We start from the raw sequence: 21,436 nt of genomic DNA, 5'->3' as shown, positions 1-21,436 counted from the left end.
CTCCATACCCCCCAGTCCCTGGGCTGAACGCGACGCCGGAGGAGATAGAGCGCTTCCTCATGGCCATGAGGTCCCTGTCTTCTCCGACGGGTTCCGCGGCGCCTTCGGGCCCAGCGAACCCGTCTGGGGGCCCTAGTGGGTCGGGTACAACCCCGACGCCGTCGGGTGCTTCGGCCTCGACGCCGCCGGCGTCGCAGGGCTCTGCGATCCCGACGCCGCCGCTGCCCTCGGGCTCGGCGCCGCAGGGTTCGGCGGTCCCGGCGTCGTCGGTGCCTTCGGGTCTGACGCCGCAGGGTGCCGTTCGGCCCTCGTCGGGCGATGGAGCGTCCCCGGTGGACCTTACGACCCCCCCCGGGGTCGGTCCGTGTGGTGTCCCCGCCGGCGTCGATCCCGGCCGACGCCGTCCCCAATACCTCCTCTCTATGGGTCCCGACGTCGGGGCAGCGCCAGTCGGCGCCGATCCCGACGCCGTTCGGGGATTTCTATCCCTATGAACCATCCTCATTCACTAACGACCCTGAGTCTCAGGAGATGAGGGAAGAGGAGGACTGGGAGGGGTCTGAGGACCCTCTGACAAGGGAATGTCAGTCTAGCATGGACTGGACAGGAGACCTTGGGGAGGCCAGTGGCCTGGACACCTCTCCAGACACTGGATTCGTCTCTCCTCCTTCCGTGGCTTCGGAGGAGGGCGCTACGTATAGTGTGGTGTTGATGAGGGCTGCTAAGGTCTTGGGCCTTGAGCTCCCCGCCGCGGCCGTGAGGACTAATCTCCTCACTGAGGTCCTTAAGTCATGCTCCATGGAGCCAATGCTGCCGTTTAATGAGGCCTTGTCGGACGTTCTGTTGGGCACTTGGTCCAGGCCCGCTACAGGTTCGCCTGTAGATAGGAACGTGGCCAGACGCCACCGCCCGGCTCCGGGCGACCCATGTTTCCTGTCCACCCACCCCACCCCCGAGAGTCTGGTTATCCAGGCCTCTAACTCCCAGACCGCCTTCCCGTCAGCACCCCCTGATCGGGAATCCAAGAGGTACGAGGCCTTTGGCAAAAAAGTCTTCTCGTCCCTTAGCTGTGGACTGCGGTCTTCCAACACCGCATGCCTCTTGGACCGTTACACCCATTCTATATGGGAAACGGTGGCGGAATTGCTGCCAGAGTGCCCGTTGGAGGTACGGGCCAAACTCGGCCAAGCCCTGGTGGAGGGCCGGGACGCACGGAAATATTCGATCAGGTGCGGACTGGACACAACTGACTCGCTGGGCAGAGCGATGGCTACGACGGTGGCGATTCGACGCCACGCCTGGCTTAGGTCCACCAACTTCTCGGCTGATGTCCAGAATACACTCATGGACATGCCGTTCGATGGCCGTCGCCTCTTTGGCGACAAGGCAGACCACGCGCTCGAGCGCTTTAAGGACTCCAGGGCTACGGCCAAGTCCTTGGGCCTCTCGGCCCCGCGCCAGCAAGTGGGTGCCTTTCGCTCCTTTCGTGGCCAAGGAAGGGGCGTCCCCATGCGTGCCGCCAGCCACTCGCCGCAAACTGTCGTCCAGCGCGGCGGCGGCCGTGGAAACCGCCGTGGAGGCGGTCGGGGAGGCAAGCGGAGCCAGTCCACACCTGCCCCCGCAGCATCCGCCTCTAAACCCTCCTAGTCCGTGCTTTTCGGCCCATGTGACGCCAGTGGGGGGCAGGGTTCGCCATCACCACTCTCACTGGCGCACAGTCACTTCGGACAGGTGGGTGCTGCAGATCGTCCGAAGGGGCTACTCCCTCCCCTTCGAGACGACCCCTCAAGCCATTCCACCGCAACACCACCGCGTATCGGGGGATCATTTGCGGCTCCTGCAGGAGGAAGTTTCGGCCCTCTTGGCCAAGGGGGCCATCGAGCGCGTTCCTGGGCCAGAAATAGGACGTGGTTGCTACTCCCACTACTTCCTGGTACCCAAGAAGGGCAAAGGGGGCCTACGCCCTATCTTGGATCTGAGGAACGTCAACGGCTTCCTCCGGAAGGAGAAGTTCAAAATGCTGACCCTGGCTCAGGTCTTGACTGCCCTAGACCCAGGAGACTGGATGGTAGCGTTGGACTTGCAGGATGCGTATTTCCACATCCCCGTCCTGCCGGCCCACCGGCGTTACCTGCGGTTCACGGTAGGCCACGAGCACTTTCAGTTTACCGTGCTCCCCTTCGGCCTTACCAGCGCCCCACGGGTGTTCACGAAGGTGATGGCGGTGGTCGCAGCTCACCTGCGCAGGTTAGGGGTTTCAGTCTTCCCCTACCTGGACGACTGGTTGTTGAAGGCGGGCTCGCCCCAGGCAGTCGTCACCCACCTCCAGACTACGGCGGATCTCCTGCACAGGCTGGGATTTTCCATCAATGTGCCGAAGTCACACCTGTGCCCCTCTCAGAAGCTCCTTTTCATCGGAGCGGTTCTCGACTCGGCGCAGTTTCGGGTTTACCCGCCCAAACAGCGAGTCCGGGATATTCAGGCCCTGATCCCGGTCTTCGGGCCGTTATCCCGGGTTTCGGTCAGGTTGACGCTGCGGCTTCTGGGGCTGATGGCCTCCTGCATCCTTCTGGTGCATCACGCACGGTGGCGGATGCGGGCTCTGCAGTGGGACCTGAAGTTTCAGTGGGCCCAGCACCGGGGCAACCTTTCCGACCATGTCCTGATCTCGGAGGGCACTGCGAGACAGCTGCAGTGGTGGCTCACAGACCGCGATTGGGTCAACGGCAGATCCCTCTCCCTTCCCCAACCGGAGCACGTAGTTGTGACGGACGCGTCCCTCCAGGGCTGGGGTGGCCACTTGGGAGAGGCGGAGATCAGAGGACTCTGGTCTCCGGCGGAATCCCGGCTCCATATCAATCTGTTGGAGCTGCGGGCGATTCGTCTGGCACTGAAAGCATTCCTCCCGTCTGTCGGTGGGAGTGCAGTGCAGGTGTTCACGGACAACACCACCGCCATGTGGTACTGCAAAAAAACAGGGCGGTGTGGGGTCGTGGACCCTATGCCAGGAGGCTCTGCGCCTCTGGCAGTGGCTGGAACATCAGGGCGTGACTCTGGTGGTTCAATACCTGGCAGGTTCTCTGAACGCCAGGGCGGACAAACTCAGCCGTCGGCGCTCGATGGATCACGAATGGCGTCTGAACTCGGACGTGGCGCAAGGCCTCTTTCTGCGTTGGGGAGAGCCTTGGTTAGATCTATTCGCCACCGAAGAGAACGCGCAATGTCATCAGTTCTGCGCGTTGGAATTTTCAAGGCGGCACTCGCTCGGAGACGCTTTTCGTCGCGAGTGGAGCTGCGGTCTGTTGTACGCCTTTCCGCCTATACCACTTCTGCCCAGAGTGCTGAAGAAGATCAAGCGCGACCGAGCACAAGTCATCCTTGTGGCTCCGGACTGGGCCGAAGGTTCTGGTATCCCGAGCTACTCAATATGTCAGTCGATCCCCCGGTTCGTCTGCCTCTTCAGGAGGACCTTCTGTCGCAGCAGCAGGGGACGGTCCTCCACCCGAACCTGTCCAGTCTCCACCTCCATGCATGGAGATTGAGCGGCGGCAGTTGAGGCCATTTGACTTGCCTCCTGAAGTTTGCAACATCATTCTGGCAGCCAGGCGTCCCTCCACAAAAACGGTATACGCCTGCAGGTGGAACAGATTTGTGGCATGGTGCACAGCAAAGGCTGTGGATCCTCTCAATGCCCCTCTCTCTGAGATTCTTCTCTTCCTTCTTTCTCTTGCCCAGCAGGGCTCTGCTCTGGGCACTATCAAGGGCTATCTTTCGGCTCTTTCAGCCTTTCTGAGGCTGCCTGACCAACCGTCTTTGTTCAAGTCCCCTATAGTTAACAGATTTCTGAAAGGCATCACTCATACCTTTCCTCCTGTTCCTTTCGTGATGCCTCAGTGGGACTTGAATCTGGTTCTAACATTTCTGATGTGCGCTCCCTTTGAGCCACTTCATAACTGTCCACTTCGCCTTCTTTCTTTGAAGACTGCATTCCTGGTAGCCGTCACCTCTGCCAGGAGAGTGAGTGAGCTCCAGGCTCTTTCTTGTAAGCCTCCTTTCCTTTCAGTCCATCCGGACAAGGTTGTTTTGAGGACTAGGCCCTCCTTCTTGCCTAAGGTGGTCACGGCCTTCCACATAGGGCAGTCCATCACATTGCCCACCTTCTTTCCGCCTCCGCACCCCTCGAGAGAGGAGGAGAGGCTCCACCGTCTGGACCCAAAACGTGCGCTCTCATTCTATCTGGATCGCACATGCCAGTCCGGGTGGATGACCAACTCTTTGTCGGGTACGCGGGCGCTAAGAAAGGGAAAGCGGTGCACAAGAGGACCATTTCCCGATGGATTATCATGTGCATCCAGGCGTGTTACTCCTTGGCTAAGAAGGAACCACCTGTTGGGCTGCGGGCTCATTCTACTCGAGCCACGGCCACTACAACTGCCTTGGGCCGAGGTGTGCCCTTGCAGGACATTTGCCAGGCTGCTACGTGGGCTTCGTTGCACACGTTTGCGAGGCACTACTGCCTGGACAGTCAAGTCCGGAGGGATGGCTACTTCGGCCGTTCCGTTCTCCAGGACTTTCTGGTGTAAATATTGGTTCGCAGACCCACCACCACGGGGATGGTATTGCTGGGGTATCTATTCTAAGGTAAGGAATCTATCACTAACGTGTCTCTTTCAGATGCACAAGTTACTACTTGTGTAACGATATATCTGCAAGAGACATTAGTTAGTGATAGATTCCTTACCGACCCACCCATCCTCCCCGTTCTGCGAACCGATATCTAGGGTTAAGGTCATCCCCTTTCAGGGCCCTAGTTTCTTGGCACCAGTGTCGGTTTTTGTCATGGCTCTGCGCTTCTGGCGCGGAAAAGCTGTGGCTAAGAACTGACGTCAGCACGCGGAGGCGGCGTCTAAGTACTCCGACGACGTCATCACGGCGCCGACGACGGACGCGGAGCCGCAGACGACGCCTACCGACGCGCAAGGGTACTTCTACGCAAAACTTTCCGGATCCAGTCTGACGCCTGGGGATATTCTAAGGTAAGGAATCTATCACTAACTAATGTCTCTTACAGAATATCGTTACACAAGTAGTAACTTGTGCGACAAACACTTGTGCACACTCTCTACACACCAATCACAGTACATGAATCAAAAAAACATTCTACACATTACCACACTCCTGACAACATACTACCCACTTTCACGCCCAACCAAGGTTGCTTCTACAGAATGTTTTACTGAGGAAACACTTTTTTTTATCACAAACTTGATACAAAAGAACTAAATCCAAGAACAGAAAAGGCCATCAACAAGATAATAAAACAAATTCAAGTCTATTCAATTCTTTTTCTTTTGATTGGCCTAAACGCCGTGGTCTAAGTGTTTCCAATCTCTTCAGATATGGGGATTCTCCTCAGGACCAAGAATAGCTGAAAAACAGGGAAAAGGAAAAACCTGGTCTTACTTGATGTTCTCTAAGAGTTCTCTCACCCACACCCACTCCTGTGCACTTGTGCTCTTACCTTCACAAACTTACGAATTCAATTGTTCCTTAATTCCTTTTTTGTCACTTATGAAAGAAGTAGTTAAACTGTCACAGTCAAGTCCCTTTCTGCGGCCACTGTGTGCAACAACCATTGAATAGCATGGAAATCTTACTTGTGATACTGGGCGAGGGGCGCCAAGTCTCTGGCGATTCACAAAGCTTTCTACATATCTGAAAGACGATGGTCTCTTATTAGGCACAGTAATGTGAGTTCAACTAGTGGTTGGTCTATCATGTATGCGGTTTGTCGTACCTGTTCGCGTGTCGAAATGAGAATAACTCAAAAGCAGAGGCACCACCACTGTAGGGAAGGTTTTCGGTGCCCTACAAAGACAAAGATGGGTCCCTGTGAACTGATGTACCATTATTTAAATATATCTAAGGAAAAAGTAGTAAAACAATCAACGCACTGTAAATTAATCACAATGAGTAAACCAATACAATTGATAAATACTGTGAAAGGTCAATTTCATTCGAAATACAAACACTCTTCAACGGCTTCAGATCCCTGAGCGAAAGTGAGGGATCATCACATATCCCATTTTTCTTAAGATTGTCTATATTGACACTGGTATAAAAATATATCCAAATTAGTGCGGGCGGTGTCAACTGAGGAAAGTAGAAAGTAGCCGTCGACGTTTCGACCCCACGCTACAATTGTAGGCGTACTTGTTGCCTTACATCGGGGTCTTCATCAGGACAGGGTATATACAGGGTGCACTACAATTTCTGTAAAGATGTAAAGAGTGTAACATGAATATAATGAAGAGCGACAGTGAATATCGAGTTACCGTAGTGAGCGGTAAACAAAACAATTCAAATATTACCATGGTTCTAAAGAAAAGTTACTTATAGTAATAAAGATAATAAATTACTGTCTTTGGATCACCAGAGATGAAAAATCATCCATTATACACTATTGGATACTTGAATGAATACTTTTCTAACTCAATGAATGGTACCTAACTTATCCACGTTAAAAACAACGAACAGAAACACAAGCAATCCTGACTCAACCAGGAGAAACCAAAGTACTGTCAATAACAGGGTTAATATTCTGGAACATAGTATAGCTGAAGATCATTGCATGAGACATTAAGAAGTAACCTTCTAAAAATGTTCAAGATTGACATTTGGACAGTATAGGCATGAGCCTATTCGTACTAGTGAGGAAGGAAGTTGATATGGTTATCATATCGTATGAGATTCTTCGAAGTATCGAACAATTGAAGCTCTGATATTACATGCATTAGGGTTGGCCTACCTGCAGCAAGGAACACCGAAAGTATGTACTATTCTTTACGTTTTCGGTCAGAGAAATATAGGACAACCTTCAAGAGTAAACAGGAGGGGCTATGTAATTCAAATCGGCCTCCAATGTAACAGGCCATTAATTATAAGGGAGCATAGTGCCCACGTACCTGTGGCAGGAATTTGGATTGTGTCAAGGCCGATCGCTCCCAAACGCCGTATCTGTAGGGTGGTAATTATGACTCTCAGTGATATTGAATAAGCGTGATGAAGAATCAGATGGCAGATTTAAATGAGCCCAGTCTTACCTAATACTAGCGTGAAATTCTCCTTAATTACGACCCAGCCTCTTGGTGTCTACAGTCGCTAAGGTAGTGGTTATCCCGTCATGGTAACCGAGGGCTGTGCGTCATATACGATCGCACCCAAACGCCGTATCTGTGGGCGGTAATTATGATATTTAATAGTGTGGGGCAAGCGCGATAAGGCATAAAGTGAACATGGGTCTGGAGCGTCTCTTACCTAGTACTGGTGTCAGTTCTCCCAAAGCGTGAGAGCAGCCTCTTCGTGTCTGCAATCCCTAAGGGAGTGGGTGTGTTTGCCAAAAATAGAAGGAGGACTACGAGCCCATCCGGGTCGTTGCTGCGGGCAACAGCAGAATAGCCGCACAATCATTTCCAGGTCATGAACTAATGTAAACAAACTCGTCCTGTTAATGGGAAAGCACCGATGCGATCTTAGCGGAAGAATAAGCAAAACTACTTATTGCAGTTTAGTTCGGAGAGGGCCCTATCATACGCCTGATGTATGATCAAAGTTCATAAACGGACAGCATTGGTCAAACAAATTAAATTATTCTCGCATACAGCATACCAATAATTAATCCTGCATCACGTTGTATAAACATTAGGATATCATTTGCCGAGCACCTCTCACACAGGAGGGTGAAAAGGCAAAATGTATTATATTACAGTATTTCAATGTTAAGCAAATGTAGAACCCCAGATACTTAGCTGGGCACTTATAATATACTGAGAAACATTTCATGAAAGATGATACATCAAAGATTCGATCCACAAGGAAGCATGTTAGCATGTTTTAGAAGATGGCTCAATCAAACCATGTCAAAATAAGTGCATTGCTGGAACAGAATAAGGACTTAGTCTGATAATACAGTAATTCATTTAAACAGATGCACCTCTCAGACATGAGGGTGAAGATCTTTATATTGAGCAGCTCAATGGCCGAACCTAGCCAGTTGAGCATGACTACTTTCAGCCTCATTCAGCCCATTACGAATGGTATCCAAGGTTGTCATCCATTTGGATTCCCTCAGGGTGAGGATATGTGCAATATCTCCACCTCTGGGTCCCAAATTGATTTTCCCCAGTACTACCCACTGTAGAGTGTCTGGAGTGTGGCCTTTTCTTGTGCAGTGGTCTACTAAGGGGGCCCCCTGTACTCCACATCTAATTCTGCTACCATGTTGTAGGTCTTAACCTTTTGTTGGGTTTGGCCTACATACGCCAAATCGCATGGGCATTTAATCCAATAAATTACGTTAGACGTATTACAATTGGTGTGGGATTTGAGTGTATAGGTCTTGCCCCTGTAGGTTAGATCTTTGGTCTGAATTGTCGTATTGCACGCTGCGCACGATCCACATCTAGTGTGTCCTACAATGTTGTGGGAGATGCCACAATGATTGAATGGTGGGGTTCTGAGGTATCGGTAAGAATGATTGTACCACTTGGTCTCTGATGTTACGTGCTCTCTTAAAAGAATGTAATGGTAAGGCCTTCTGTCCAATATCGTCTGCCACTAAGCTCCAATGATGGTTGATGATTTTCTTGATATCATTGCTGCGAGTGGAGAATGTGGTGACACATATAACGCGTTCTCTGGCCGAGTCCTCTTTTTGCTCGCAATTTTCTCGAGTGCTATACCAAGCTCTTTTGCGAGCACGTTTGACTAGACTTGCCGGATATCCTCGTGCTGTTAAGCACTCTGTGAGGTCCTGCGATTCCGCCATATAATTTTCTTTGCAGGAACAGTTACGGCGAATTCTGAGGATTTGGCCCACGGGGAGGTTGTCACGCAACCCCCTGGGGTGGTGGCTGTTGTACTCTAATAAAGAGTTTCGTTCGGATGGTTTACGAAATAGTTGTCTCTAGCAAGTTGGTCTCAGAATTGACATAGTGATGTCCAAAAACGGGATCCTCTCTTTACTTGCTTCCAGAGTGAATTCAATGTCCGTACTCTTTGTATTAAGCCATGTGTGAAATGATGTAAGGTCCTCTTTAGTGCCGTCCCAGATGCACAGCACACCATCTATATAATGGACCCACATAGCCATGTGGTGTCCGAATGGATTGGTGTCACTGAAGATGAATTTACTCTCATAGTCATCCATATATAGTATTGCCAGGTTGGGGGCAAAAATAGCCCCCATCGCTACTCCCTTGGTTTGGAGAAAAAAGTCTTGTTGAAACATGAAAAAATTGCTCATCATTGCAATTTTCAAAAGTTCTAAGATGAAGTATGTTGGGACTGGAACTGGAGCCGTCCTAGTGTCAAGGGCCTTTGCCATTACTGCAATGGCATCGAGTTGGGGGATACTAGTATACAGTGATACTATGTCGCAGGTTACTAGTAATTGAGTATTGGAATCGAATGGTCTTTGATCAATCAAATTGATAACTTGGGTGGTATCATGGAGGTATGCCCTGGTTTTGATGGCGAGGGGTTTTAAGAAGAAATCAATGTACTGGCAGAGAGGTTCCAACATGGATCCGCATCCGGACACAATTGGGCGTCCGGGAGGGTTATCTAAGCCTTTATGTACCTTGGGCAAGGTGTAAATTGTCGCCAGGCGAGGATGACTTTGATTCAGAAATTTGAATTCTTGCTCCGATAAAAAACCCTCATCCAGGCCTTTTTGTGTAGTATGAAATATCAACAAAGCCAGGTCTTTTGAAGGGTCACTGTGGATTTGTTTGTAACTCACTCCATCTCTTAGTTGTCTGTAAATTAATTCAGTTACCCCTGAAGAAGGGCTTTCATATGCCTGAAATGCATTGGGTTAATAAAGAAGACTGCTTGGAACCAATTTGTGCATTTTTTTGACCGTTATTTGCGAAGAGGCTCGGATGGGCAAACGTGATAATGAGAAGCTGAACAAAAAAGCACTTAAAGTTTTGTGTGGATTTTTGAAAAATGACTTAAAAACATGATGAATTTGGCGAAATATATTGGACGAGTTTGAGTAAAAAGGTTAAAGGCCTAAGGTTAAAAAACGAAGGTTAAGGATCTAGTATCTATTCATGCATTGCAACCGGGAGTGAAGCGCTAATCACGCTCCCCACTTGCATTATACAATTATGGTGCACTCTGGGCAGAGCACTACCCGGTTTTGCACGCACTACGGAAACATTGAGAAAAAATGACAAGGATCAAACGCTGAAGAATCAGGAGTGCAGACCACCACATGCAATGTTTAATACTAACAGGAAGACAGGCAAGGTATTGGCCCAAAAGGCAAACTTCAAAAGGAAAGCCACCTTTGAAGGGCAACCATTAAATACACTAGAGAGGGGCTGTTTTGGTTGGGCAGAGAGGTTGGCATCCAGGAGAAAGAGTGGAAAGCAATGGCTAAACCGTTTTTTCCAAGGGTCTGTTGCCCAGGGGTAGCCACACCTCTTGAATGGATGACGCCCCTGTCACCCAGAACTCTGATTTAACTTGACTGGACAAGACCACCGAAGGGCTGCCCTGGAACTAGCAAAGAAAAGGCTGAACCGAAGTTGGACTGCACATGCTGCTCTTTGAAACTAGCAAAAGAAAAGAATGTGCCTCCTCCTCTATGGCCCTTTTCCATCATCCTTTAAGGAGACTTTGTGGCCCCCTGAGTATCCCCAGCTGTTGTCATCTGGCAATCCTGCAAAAAACCTAGGGATCTGGTTTGAGGAGGATCTTCGTTTTTCCACTCAAATAAAGCGATTGGCAGGGGTATGCTTTGGTATCCTAAAATCTCTTAAGAAGTTCTTCCCTTTGCTACCTCGTTCTGCTAAGGAAATGGTCACTCGGGCATTGATCTTATCCAGTATTGACTACGCCAATGGCTTATGCGTCGGACTCCCGGGATACCAGTCAAAGAAATTGCAAGTGATTCAGAATGCGGCGGCCAGGGTTCTGCTGCAAATCCCTCGGCACACAAGCATGAAGCAGCATTTACGCGACTTGCATTGGCTGCCTGTTGTCCACCGCATTCAGTTCAAGGCCCTTACGCTGGCTCATAGAGCCTTGCATGGTCTTGGCACGGTCTATCTCCAGAGGCGCTTTTCCTTCTACACGCCTTCTAGAAACCTTCGCTCTACCACTCTGCGCCTGACCACTGTTCCCCGCTTCCGCAGGGTTCGGTTAGGGGGTAGCTCCCTCTCTGTTAAGGCTGCAGTGGCCTGGAATTCCCTTCCACTGGAGCTGCGCAATATCCAGGACACTATGCTTGTTAAGAAAGAGCTGAAGACCTTCCTTTTTAATCAATCCATCTAAATATGCTGCTTGTTGTTATGGTTCTGTAGTAGGGGATCTCTGTGTACAGTCATAATCTAGTGAATAGTCCCGCCCATGTGCGTGGACCCCGGAGCAATCAAAAATAATCTCTTAAAGTGTCGAAAAAATGCAGAACTGCACAGACACTTAAGAGAGAATTTAAAGACATATAATGCAGCCTATAAAAGGCTACACTGTCCAGTACTTCAGCTAGAAAGTCCACCAAAAATCCACAAAACAGCAAAGCCTGTGCAGATTTCCCTTGCCTTCAGCACAAACCGCTCTGGATGATAGAGAGGAAGACATGTACAGACAAGCCCCATAGGCTGCCATTATGTGGCTCAGAATAGGATACTGTGCCTTTAAGAGAACTTTCCAGAACTTCACAGTATCCCAGAATGCCCTGCAGGTCCCTCTTATTTTCTGTTCTTTTTTCCGGCTCCTGCTAGCAGGACCCTGGAGCATTGAGCTCTCCCTTTTGGGACTTATTTGGTGTTTTTTCACTATTTTTCACAGTTTAAGTACTTTATTGTACTTTGGGGCCTTTCTTCTTGGTTTTCTCACTGTTTTTGTCGAAGATGCCTGCCTTATTCGACAAATGCCCGGAGTGCTCCAGGAAAAAGGCCAGGTCGGACCACCATGAGGTGTGTATCCTCTGCCTTCCAGCTTCTCATGTTCCAGAGGAGTGTGTTATCTGCCAAGGCTTCTCTGGAAGGACCCTGAGGGAAAGGAAACAGTCCTCTACCGCGAACAAGGGCCCGGCCGGGTCTCGACCCTGAGCGGTTACTTCCCCTTCATCCGTTATCCGCTCCGGTGGGGGGGAAGCGTTCAATTTTTTCTGGCAGAGTGGAGAAAAATTACTCAGGACAAGTGGGTGCTGAATATTGTTTGCAATGGATACTGTCTTCGGTTCATCAGCCCTCCTCCAGCGATCCCTCCGGTCAGCTCGCAGTATCCAGGCGGAGGCCGATATCCTGTTAAGGAAAAGGGTCGATAAAAGACGTTCCTCTGTCTCAAAGAGGAAGAGGTCTGTACTCCTGGTTCTTTCTGGTTCGCAAGAAGGACAAGAACGAGTTCAGGCCCATTCTGGACTTGCGGCAGGCAAACAAGTGGATTCGCAGAGAAAAATTTCGTATGCTGTCGTTGCATCAGATTTATCCTCAGTTGCAACAGGGGGACTGGCTTTGTGCATAGACCTACAGGATGCGTACTTCCACGTGCCCATCGCGTACAAACACAGGAAGTTTCTGCGATTTTCAAGTCAGCACCAACCATTACCAATACACAGTGCTGCCTTTCGGACTGAAATCCGCGCCCAGGACATTCTCTAAGTGCATGGCAGTGGTAGCGGCACACCTCAGGAAGAACCAGGTGTTTGTCTACCCGTACCTGGACGATTGGTTGATCAAGGCCTCCTCCTTCTCGGAAGCTCAAGCAGACTTCCAGAAGACGTGCGTTCTCTTGAACAAGTTGGGGTTGCACATCGATATGTCCAAGTCTGTCCCGATCCCGGTCCAGTGCATTCAATAATTAGGAGCCACCATCAATACGCTGTCATCAAGCGTGTCTCCTTCGGAGGAGCGACGGCGATCGATCCTTCGGAAGGCTCAGGCTCTTATGACCGCTCCATCTACAACAGTGAGGACGGTGTCTTCTCTACTGGGGTCGATGGCCTCTTGTATCTTACTCACTCCTCATGCACGACTACACATGATACCACTGCAGGAGTGCTTGGAGGACCAATGGGACCAGAGGAAAGGATCTTGGGACGACAAGATACGACTGTCTCTGCATGCTCTTCAGTCTCTGAAGTGGTGGTGTTCAGCGGAGAATCTCCTCAGAGGGGTTCCCTTCCACAAGGACATTCCTACTCAGACTATCGTGACGGATGCTTCTCTCCAAGGCTGGGGAGCGCATTTCGGGAGACTTACAGATTCAAGGAACGTGGTCTCAGACGGAGTCCACGTATCACATCAATTTCCTGGAACTCAGGGCTGTTCACTTGGCACTGAAGGCCTTTCATCCGTCCTTCCGGACCAACTCTCTGCTTGTACAGACGGACAATACGACCACGATGTATTACCTCAACAAGCAGGGGAGGGTCGAGATCGCGCACCCTGTCTCGGGAGGCGCAGACGATCTGGCGCTGGCTTCTGGCCAGAGAATTGACGATAACGGCTACCCATCTGCCAGGTGTGCAGAATGTTCAGGCGGACGCACTGAGCAGACTGATTCAGGAAAACCACGAATGGGTCATAAACGACGACGTACTAGGAGAAGTCTTCGAAAGGTGGGGGACTCCAGACGTAGATCTGTTCGCCACCGCCGAAATCAGCAAATGCCGAGACTTCGCCTCCAGGTACTACCAGCAAGGGACGCTGGGGAATGCACTCTGCATCAACTGGTCGAACAGCTTTGTTTACGCTTTTCCGCCCATTCCCCTGATTCCAGCGGTGCTCATCAAGCTGACCCGGTCCAGGGCACGGATGATCCTTATTGCCCCGGAATGGCCCAGACAGTGGTGGTTCACGGACCTTCTACACCGGTCCCTCCTTCCACACATACGGTTGCCGTGCAGGCCGGACCTTCTCACGAAGTTCGGGGGGCAGATGTTGCACCCCAACCTCTCGTCCTTGAGTTTGGCGGCATGGCTCCTGGCTTTTTAAGAAAGAGTTGAAGACCTTCCTTTTTAATCAATCCATCTAAATATGCTGCTTGTTGTTATGGTTCACCTCCGCGCCGGGACACTCTTGAGTATCCGTGCGCAATATAAATGTTTTATTTATTTATGTCCTGGTCCTGGAGAAGTCGTGCCCCTATTCCAGCCAGAAGCAGAGACTCCAGGAGGAACATGCCGGCAGCAGGCTGACAGCTGCTGCGGGGCTCCGCACTCTGAGGCACCACAGACCGCCTATTGCGTAGAAATTTCCCCACGAAGGAGATGAACGCCCCATGACTATGCGGTGAGGATTGATGGCATCTTTTTGAAGCACTTTTGGGCATTACTGAAGATCCCCCCTGCTTGGGTTTTCTTTTGTTTTCTCTTTGCCGGGGGTCGGCTGCAAGCGCTCCGGGGCACTAGGACCCAGCGGAATGATTGAGCGGTCCTACACCAGGAAGGAGACGAGAGAGCGGAGTCGCGTAACGAGCCGGTCATGGAAAGTTGCTGCTACACGCAACCAGATTGCTGAGGATAAGCGTGTGCAACGAGAGGTTCTCGATAGTAGAAGAAGCCTTTGGCATCATTCCAGGGGAGAGCTTATCTCCCGCATAAGAGGCCCGGTGTGCTGGAATCCTGCTGCAGTCCCGATTTTTCGAACTAGCGGTAAGGAGGTTCCTAGAGGGGCGGTCTGCATGGAGGCTGACACACCGAGAGTAGCCTCAACTATACCCTTTCAGAGTGGTGGCAGTAAAGCAGACAGAGTTAATAAGGGTTGCAATGCAGAGGAGGGGGCATTTCCAACTCCGGGGGCTTCCATTGCCAATTCTCACCAACCTGAGGGTTTTGTTCATAAAGGAAGAGTCGGAGAGTTAAAGAATAGATACCAGCTTAGGTCCAAGCAGGACCTGAAGAGGCAGGGGGTTTTGGACTCTACAGAGACAGTTGAAAGAGGGGGGCCAACGCCTTTGTCTCCCTATAAACAGAAGAGGAAGGGTGGAGCAAGGAAAGGTGCTGCTAAGGTAATAATGCAACTCCAGGCGCAGAAAAGTACTCCCTCACTTAAAAGTTATTTCAAGATAATGGAGCAAACTCCAAGAAGGGCCCAGGGGAGAAATCAGGAGTAAAGTTGGAAGCAAAAATGACTGACATCGAGACTGCAGGGAAAGAAGATGAGGGGGTTGAGCAGGGGGCTACCTCTCAACCAGATAAGGTGCCTAGCTCTCCCACTTTGCCACTGAAGAATAGGTATGTAGCACTGGAACTGGTCGCCAATGATGAGGATTCAGGGGTTTTGGCTCTCTCCAACCCGGAACGTGACTCCATTTTTAACGTTCCACCATTAGAAACTCAGGGGCCTCCTGCTCTGATTGCCCCAGAACCCACGGTGGGTTTAATTCCGGTCTCATCTGCAGCTCAGGCCTCACCGAGCTCTGCGGCCCATTCCTCCCCTCTAACCCCTCATACAGCTCCAACTGAGCCCCCATCTCACTCCTCTCCCCCTTCTACCAGTGTTATACACAGTCCTGTCACACATACCAGCGAAATGCCTGCTGAGGTTGGGATCGAGAGGGACAGACTTAGTTTTTCATTTCAATCACTCAGGGAGGACTTGCTGGACAAGTTTGAGATCTCCGAGAGCAATCAGAGGGGTTGCATGACAGATTCGAAGCATTAGAGGCTAAGCTAGAAGGGATTGCGGCCCGAACTAGCGCGCTGGAGAGTAAGGTCACCAAGCTCTCAGAAATATCAACAGGGAACTCCAAAGACATAGATGCTCTTAAAGCACAAAATCGAACTCTTATGATGGACATGGAGAGAATGGAAACGCAAAGTCGGCGGAATAATCTCAGAATCCTTAAAATACCTGAAGGGGCTGAAGTTGAGGACATTAAGGGATTTGTGTGCAGGCTACTACGAGAAGATATTCTAAAGGATCGGTTGGATATCGACTTAGACGCTGAGATTCAGCGGGTGCACAGAGACCCCTTTAGGTTGCATCCAGATTGTAAAGCGCCCAGGAAGATCTTGGTATACTTTCAAACATACAATGTCAAAGAACTGATTCTTAGTAGATGTCTGGCACGTTCTTCTCTCCATTATAGAGCCAACCCCTATCGAGTAAGATCTGATATAGGGGGAAAGACGGCTCAAAGGCAGTGGGAGCTGGGCTCCAGGATGCCAGAACTTCGTTCCCTGGGAGCCCAAGTCCAAATGAAATACCCCGCTCTACTTAAGATCATGTGGAATAATAAGATGTTTACCTGTAACCATCCAGAAGAAATGGACAAACTACTATTAAAAATGAAGAATTAGTTCGTTCCATGTAACAACTAGAAGCAAGCTTAAGAAGGAGAAAGAAAGAAGAAGAAAAAAAGAACTCAAGGAGCTGCTCCTACATAAGCCCAGAACTAGTAGATGGGTAATAGAATGAGATAGATCCACTCTTCCATGTGATCAAATTCGCTAACCGGAAGATAATGAAAAAAAGGGGGGGAGGGGGGAACTACACTAATAAAAAGGTAGGAATGCAAAAAAGGAGAGAAATGGGGAAAAAAACAGGGAATAAAAAAGGGGGCAACTTTAACATTTAGCACGGGGGAATATTTCTTATTTTTTATCTCTTTGCATTTAGTGTGGTGTTTCAAGGGTGTGGGGTCCCCCAAAGGCGTGTCCACGCCAAACAGGATGGGAGGGTTCCACGGGGGGAGGGAGGGGTGAGATTGCAGGGGGGGGTGGTAAAATACATAAAAATGTCCTCATATGCCATAAGTCCTTATGCTCTTAAGTTTGAATCTGAATATAGGCCACTATTAGCCAAAGGTATGTTTACATTAGATAATGGCTCTTACTGTAACATCAAGTAGCAAATTCCTTTCCTGGTATTTGAATGGTTTAGGTAGCCGGAAAAAACAAATAAGAGTGTGCAAATTCTTAAAAAATATTGAGGCCTATGTATACCTTCTACAAGAGACCCATCTTGAAGCAGAAGTGTGTGATCAAGTATTCACAAAACTCGGCCGGGTTCAGGAAGTTCTTTGTTCCAAACAAAAGGGTTCCACTAGAGGAGTAGCTATTATAGTGCGTGCAAATAAGGGAATCAGGTTTCATAACTGGGGACTGATCAGTCTGGGCAGTCCTCTCTATAGGCAGCTCCAGCTTCCTATGTGCTGTTTACTACGGTCCTAATGAAGATAACTCCAGTTTTCTTCAAAAATTACAGGTCAAATAGCCAATGCCAAATGGGAAATCATGGGGGAAGATTGCAAACAAATAGCACTCACTTTACTTGTGAACGTCTAGTTCTTTCTGTAGTCTCACAGTCCAGTCTGTGGCCTGCACTGTCTCTCAGTCAGAGTCTCCGAGCGCCGGTCCGGGGGCCGCGGCGGTGAGTTTACTGGGTTGCAGCTGGCCGCACAGCACTGCAAGATGCAGGCTCCCTGCACCGCACACAGCGTCCGATCATGCCTGTCATGCCGCGCGGCCACCATGATGAGACTCAGAGAGTGAGTCAGGTGAGGTCAATGCTGTGCCGTCCCGCCCGTGGTCCAACACCGGATGATAAATACGCACTCAGCAGCGCACTCTCTCTCAGACTGCGACAACGATACAGCACAACACTCCTGTCGAGTCCCGCCGCTTCTGACCGACGACTTCCTTCCTGTTAACTGTTCCATGACGTGAGGTGACCAGGTCACATCCCCCCCACGGCGCCACATGCACTGTAAGCACAGCCATTAACGTAACGACCTGCTCAGGCCAGGCCCCGCCCGAGGTCTCGGTATTGGGCAGTGAGCGCGAATTTCAAAGCAGGCAGGCCCAGCCCCCAGGGCAGATTCATCTGTAACATTGTTGCACTAGATTCACCCAGAGCTAAGCAGGCTGCCGTCAAAATGAAATAATAATTTATTCGAAATTGGCGCAGCACTGCAGCTCACACCAGGCCTCTCGGAGAGCCAGGCGGTCTGATTGTGCTTATTTAATGTACTGCTGTAAGCACTGTGTTCTGTTGTTGGGGCCAATTTGGACCGATCATTACGCACGGTTGGTCCAAATCGGCCCCAACACCAAACCGGCCCCCCTGTCACGAAACCGGCCCCCACCCCATCCAGCCTACCGAGGGATTGCCCGGACTGACCAGTCCTCCCGTGGGTTGTAACCCAAATATACAATAAATCTAATATCCGAAGAATCAACTCTTCTAGCCTGCAAATACTCAGGCAGTCAGGACTTGAGTCACAAAGGGCTCCGCCGCAAGTGCGGAGGCCCTTTATGAATCAGGCCTTCAGTCTGTATTTGACTTTTATTTTCACTGCAAGGTTAATTTAAAGAATGTTTCACAGAGAAATGAACCTAAGGGCAGCTTTCATTTAAAATTGTTAAAAGATGAAGAGACAGGATCTCTCTGGTGTGTTAATTGAGAATTGTCAATAAGGTGTCTTTTCAAAAAGACCAGTTCAATGCAGTTGTACATTGCTTACATTTTTTTTTCTTCAACACTTAAACACTTTCTTGTGATGACCTGAGTCTCTTTCTGACTGACTTTCTAGATAAAGCAGGTGGGAAGAAATTTTCCAAGGACTTTGAGGAAGCAAGTACGAAGCTGGAGGAGTTTGTGTCCATTTTGGACAAGCAGGTGAAAGCGAGCCCTAAGGTGACTGAAGCCTTGGAGAATGCAGGAGTTTTTTACGAAGCTCAGTATAAGGAGGTGAAAGTGGTAGCTAATGTAAGTTTACTTCTTAATTTAGTCAATAAGCACTTTGGTGGGTTTTACAAAATGTTTGTCTTAATATGTGGCGGCAGGTGAAGAGAACCGCTGGTCATAGTATTGTCTGTCTGGTGAGTAGGATCTGCATTTCAATGTTCAGATTAACTCAAATTAACTTTGAGCCTTTAGTCCACAGTATTGATTTCTTCAAGTACATTCAAGACACTCCCCTTATTAACCTCCCGTTTTATTTAATTTGTATTGGAATCAAACAATTTACTGTTGTCGCACAAGGTGCATGATAATTGTTTTGCATGAACACTACATTTCTTTCCCGAATTATTATCTTAGCATTATTAACCAATATGAAACTGAAAAAGCTTTTTCTTTCCACTAGGCTTATACAACATTTGCTAACAGAGTTAGCAACCTGAAAAAGAAACTTGATCAGTTAAAAGCTACCCTGCCAGATCCAGAAGAATCTCCGGTGCCTTCACCCACAATGGATGCACCTTCTCCAGCAGGTTCAGACTCTCCTTTTCCTGGACTAGATGAAGAGTCTCTTTCACCTACGTTGGAGCCTAAGAAGTCTGTTCCATCAAAGCCGGCAGTAGATCAACACAAGGAGTCTGTGCCAGAAAAACGTGACAAGCCTGTTGTAGATTGTGCAGAACCTTTTGGGGTCAGTCCCAAGCCTGCGACAGTCCGTGCTGAAGCATTAACAGTCCATACTGCGACAGTTTCGAATCATGCCAAAACAACTGCAGTTGGTAAAGAGTCTGCCGCAGTGCGTACTGAAACTTCTGCAATTCATGCCAAACCTACCCCAGTTTGTGTGCAGCCACCAGCAGTTGGTGCAGAGCTTGCCATAGGTCAATCCACCCCAGCAGCTGCCGTTCGTGTGGAACCTTCTACAGTTCATACTGAGTCTGCTGCAGCCCTTGCTAGGTCTGGCACAGTTCAGACTTCCATGCCAGGTGTAAACAATCATTCCAAGTCTACTACAGTGAATAGTTCTAAACCTGCTACAGTACAAAGTGCTGAGTCTTCTGCGTCCTCTGTTCATAATAAAGAACCTTCCACTGTTCATCTAACCAAGCCCAACCTAGATTATTGCAGTGAGCCAGCGGCAGATAATCGCAATGTAGAGGATATGGAACTTTCCGATGTTGATGAAGACTCCGCAGAAATCATTGGTATGTTCCTCTACGTACTTTTTAACACCTTGGCTGCTAAGGGTTTTCCCGCTGGGCGCTGATCATTTATGAACCCCATTGTTTGTGACAAGGTCAACTCGTCATAAGCGCAGGGCAGGTAAAGCCCATGACGAGTTGACCTTGTCATTAGCATGGAAGTGGTTAAACCCACACATCTTTTTTTATCTTTAAAAAGAAAAATGCAGGCTTCAGCTTCTGTTGTCTACTGTTGGCCTCATGTTTGCACAGTAGATGATTCAAGAGCCAAAAGTACAATACCGCACATTTGGGGGAAGTGTACTCCACATGTTTAGTTCCCAATACTTTGTGCTTCTTGGTGTGTGTTTTTTTTTATTTTTTTTTATTGTTTTACTCTTTGTGCCTGATACGTTAACCTTCACTGATGCTCACCATCAACTACTAGAATCTTTGCAATGGGTTTAGCAGGATCCCAATATAACTTTAAACACATTTCAAAAATGGAGGTAATTTAAATAGAAAAAAACTCCTGTTTTTGTGTTTCAAAACAACCAGAGGCTGCACTTGTAGTTAGGTGCTGCCCATTCAATACAACCGGCTGTGTATCTTCCTCAAAAGGCTGTTTGTAGTAAATCCTACAGTGGCTTTTTGCTCCACTGTAGCTCTGACTTTGTCTGTTTGCAAACGTTATGCTCTAACTTTTGTTTTCATTTTCTTAATGCTGATTGGATTTTTAAATTGCTCGCTTTGGGAAACTATTGTCCCAAGCTTGGTGGTGAGGTTAGGGGTAGGCGAAATGCTGCTTCTTTCTTTCCCTTTTTGTTAACGGACCACTGTAATGTGTACAATTTTTAGCACGATAAACAACGCAAGACAGTCTCTGAAAGAAACAGGTTAGTATTAGATTAATTACCTTAGAATATCCCCAGGCATCAGACTGGATCCGGAAACCTTTGCGTAGCAGTACCCTTGCGCGTTTGTAGGCGTCTACGGCTCCGCGTCCGTCTTCGGCGTTGTTGGCACCGGGATGACGTCGCCGGAGTACTTAGACGCCGCCCTCGCGCTCTGATGTCAGTTCTTCTTCTTTTTTCCGTTCAACAATCGCCGATCCGGAAAAAATGGTACCCGTAGTCATTTTATGACTAAACTTTTTCGATCATTTTTGATCACTTTTCTAAGTCGAACGACTCCGGTGCCGGTAAGGATGCCCGGGTTCAAACCCTGCGTCAACTGCAGCAAACTGATGTCGGTTACCGATCCCCATCGCTGGTGTCGTCATTGCCTGGGGCCCGCCCACAATGACAAGTCGTGCCCCGACTGCCGGGCCTTGACGTCGAAGGCTAGGCAGGAACGGTCCCGCAAGCGCCTCAAGCTCCCAGACCGCATTTCCGACGGCTCCCCCGATCGGGAATCCAAGAGGTACGAACAGTATGGTAAGAAAATGTTCTCCTCACTGAGTTTGGGATTTCGGTCAGTTAACACCGCGTGCCTCTTGGGCCGTTATTCCCACTCTCTGTGGGACACTGTCGCGGACGTGCTGCCACAATG

At 49.3% G+C, this 21,436-nt stretch overlaps 1 protein-coding gene across 3 annotated transcripts in view; it reads left to right on the top strand.

Annotated features, from left to right (window-relative positions):
• RPRD2 (regulation of nuclear pre-mRNA domain containing 2) overlaps nt 1-21,436 on the top strand; it is a 476,068-nt gene that overhangs the window by 238,487 nt on the left and 216,145 nt on the right. For all 3 annotated transcript variants that reach the window (XR_015302626.1, XM_086947466.1, XM_086947467.1), the window contains exons 7-8: nt 18,556-18,731; nt 19,111-19,909. Coding sequence is in view for 2 of the 3 variants with exons in the window: in XM_086947466.1 (XP_086803592.1) it covers nt 18,556-18,731; nt 19,111-19,909 (975 nt within the window). In the remaining variant the exon portion in view is untranslated. The remainder of the gene's footprint in view (nt 1-18,555; nt 18,732-19,110; nt 19,910-21,436) is intronic.

This window comes from Lissotriton vulgaris, chromosome 12, assembly GCF_964263255.1.
Source record: "Lissotriton vulgaris chromosome 12, aLisVul1.2, whole genome shotgun sequence".
NCBI lineage: Eukaryota > Metazoa > Chordata > Amphibia > Caudata > Salamandridae > Lissotriton > Lissotriton vulgaris.
Note: the sequence above shows the minus strand (reverse complement) of the source record. Positions and strands in the feature narration are given on the sequence as shown.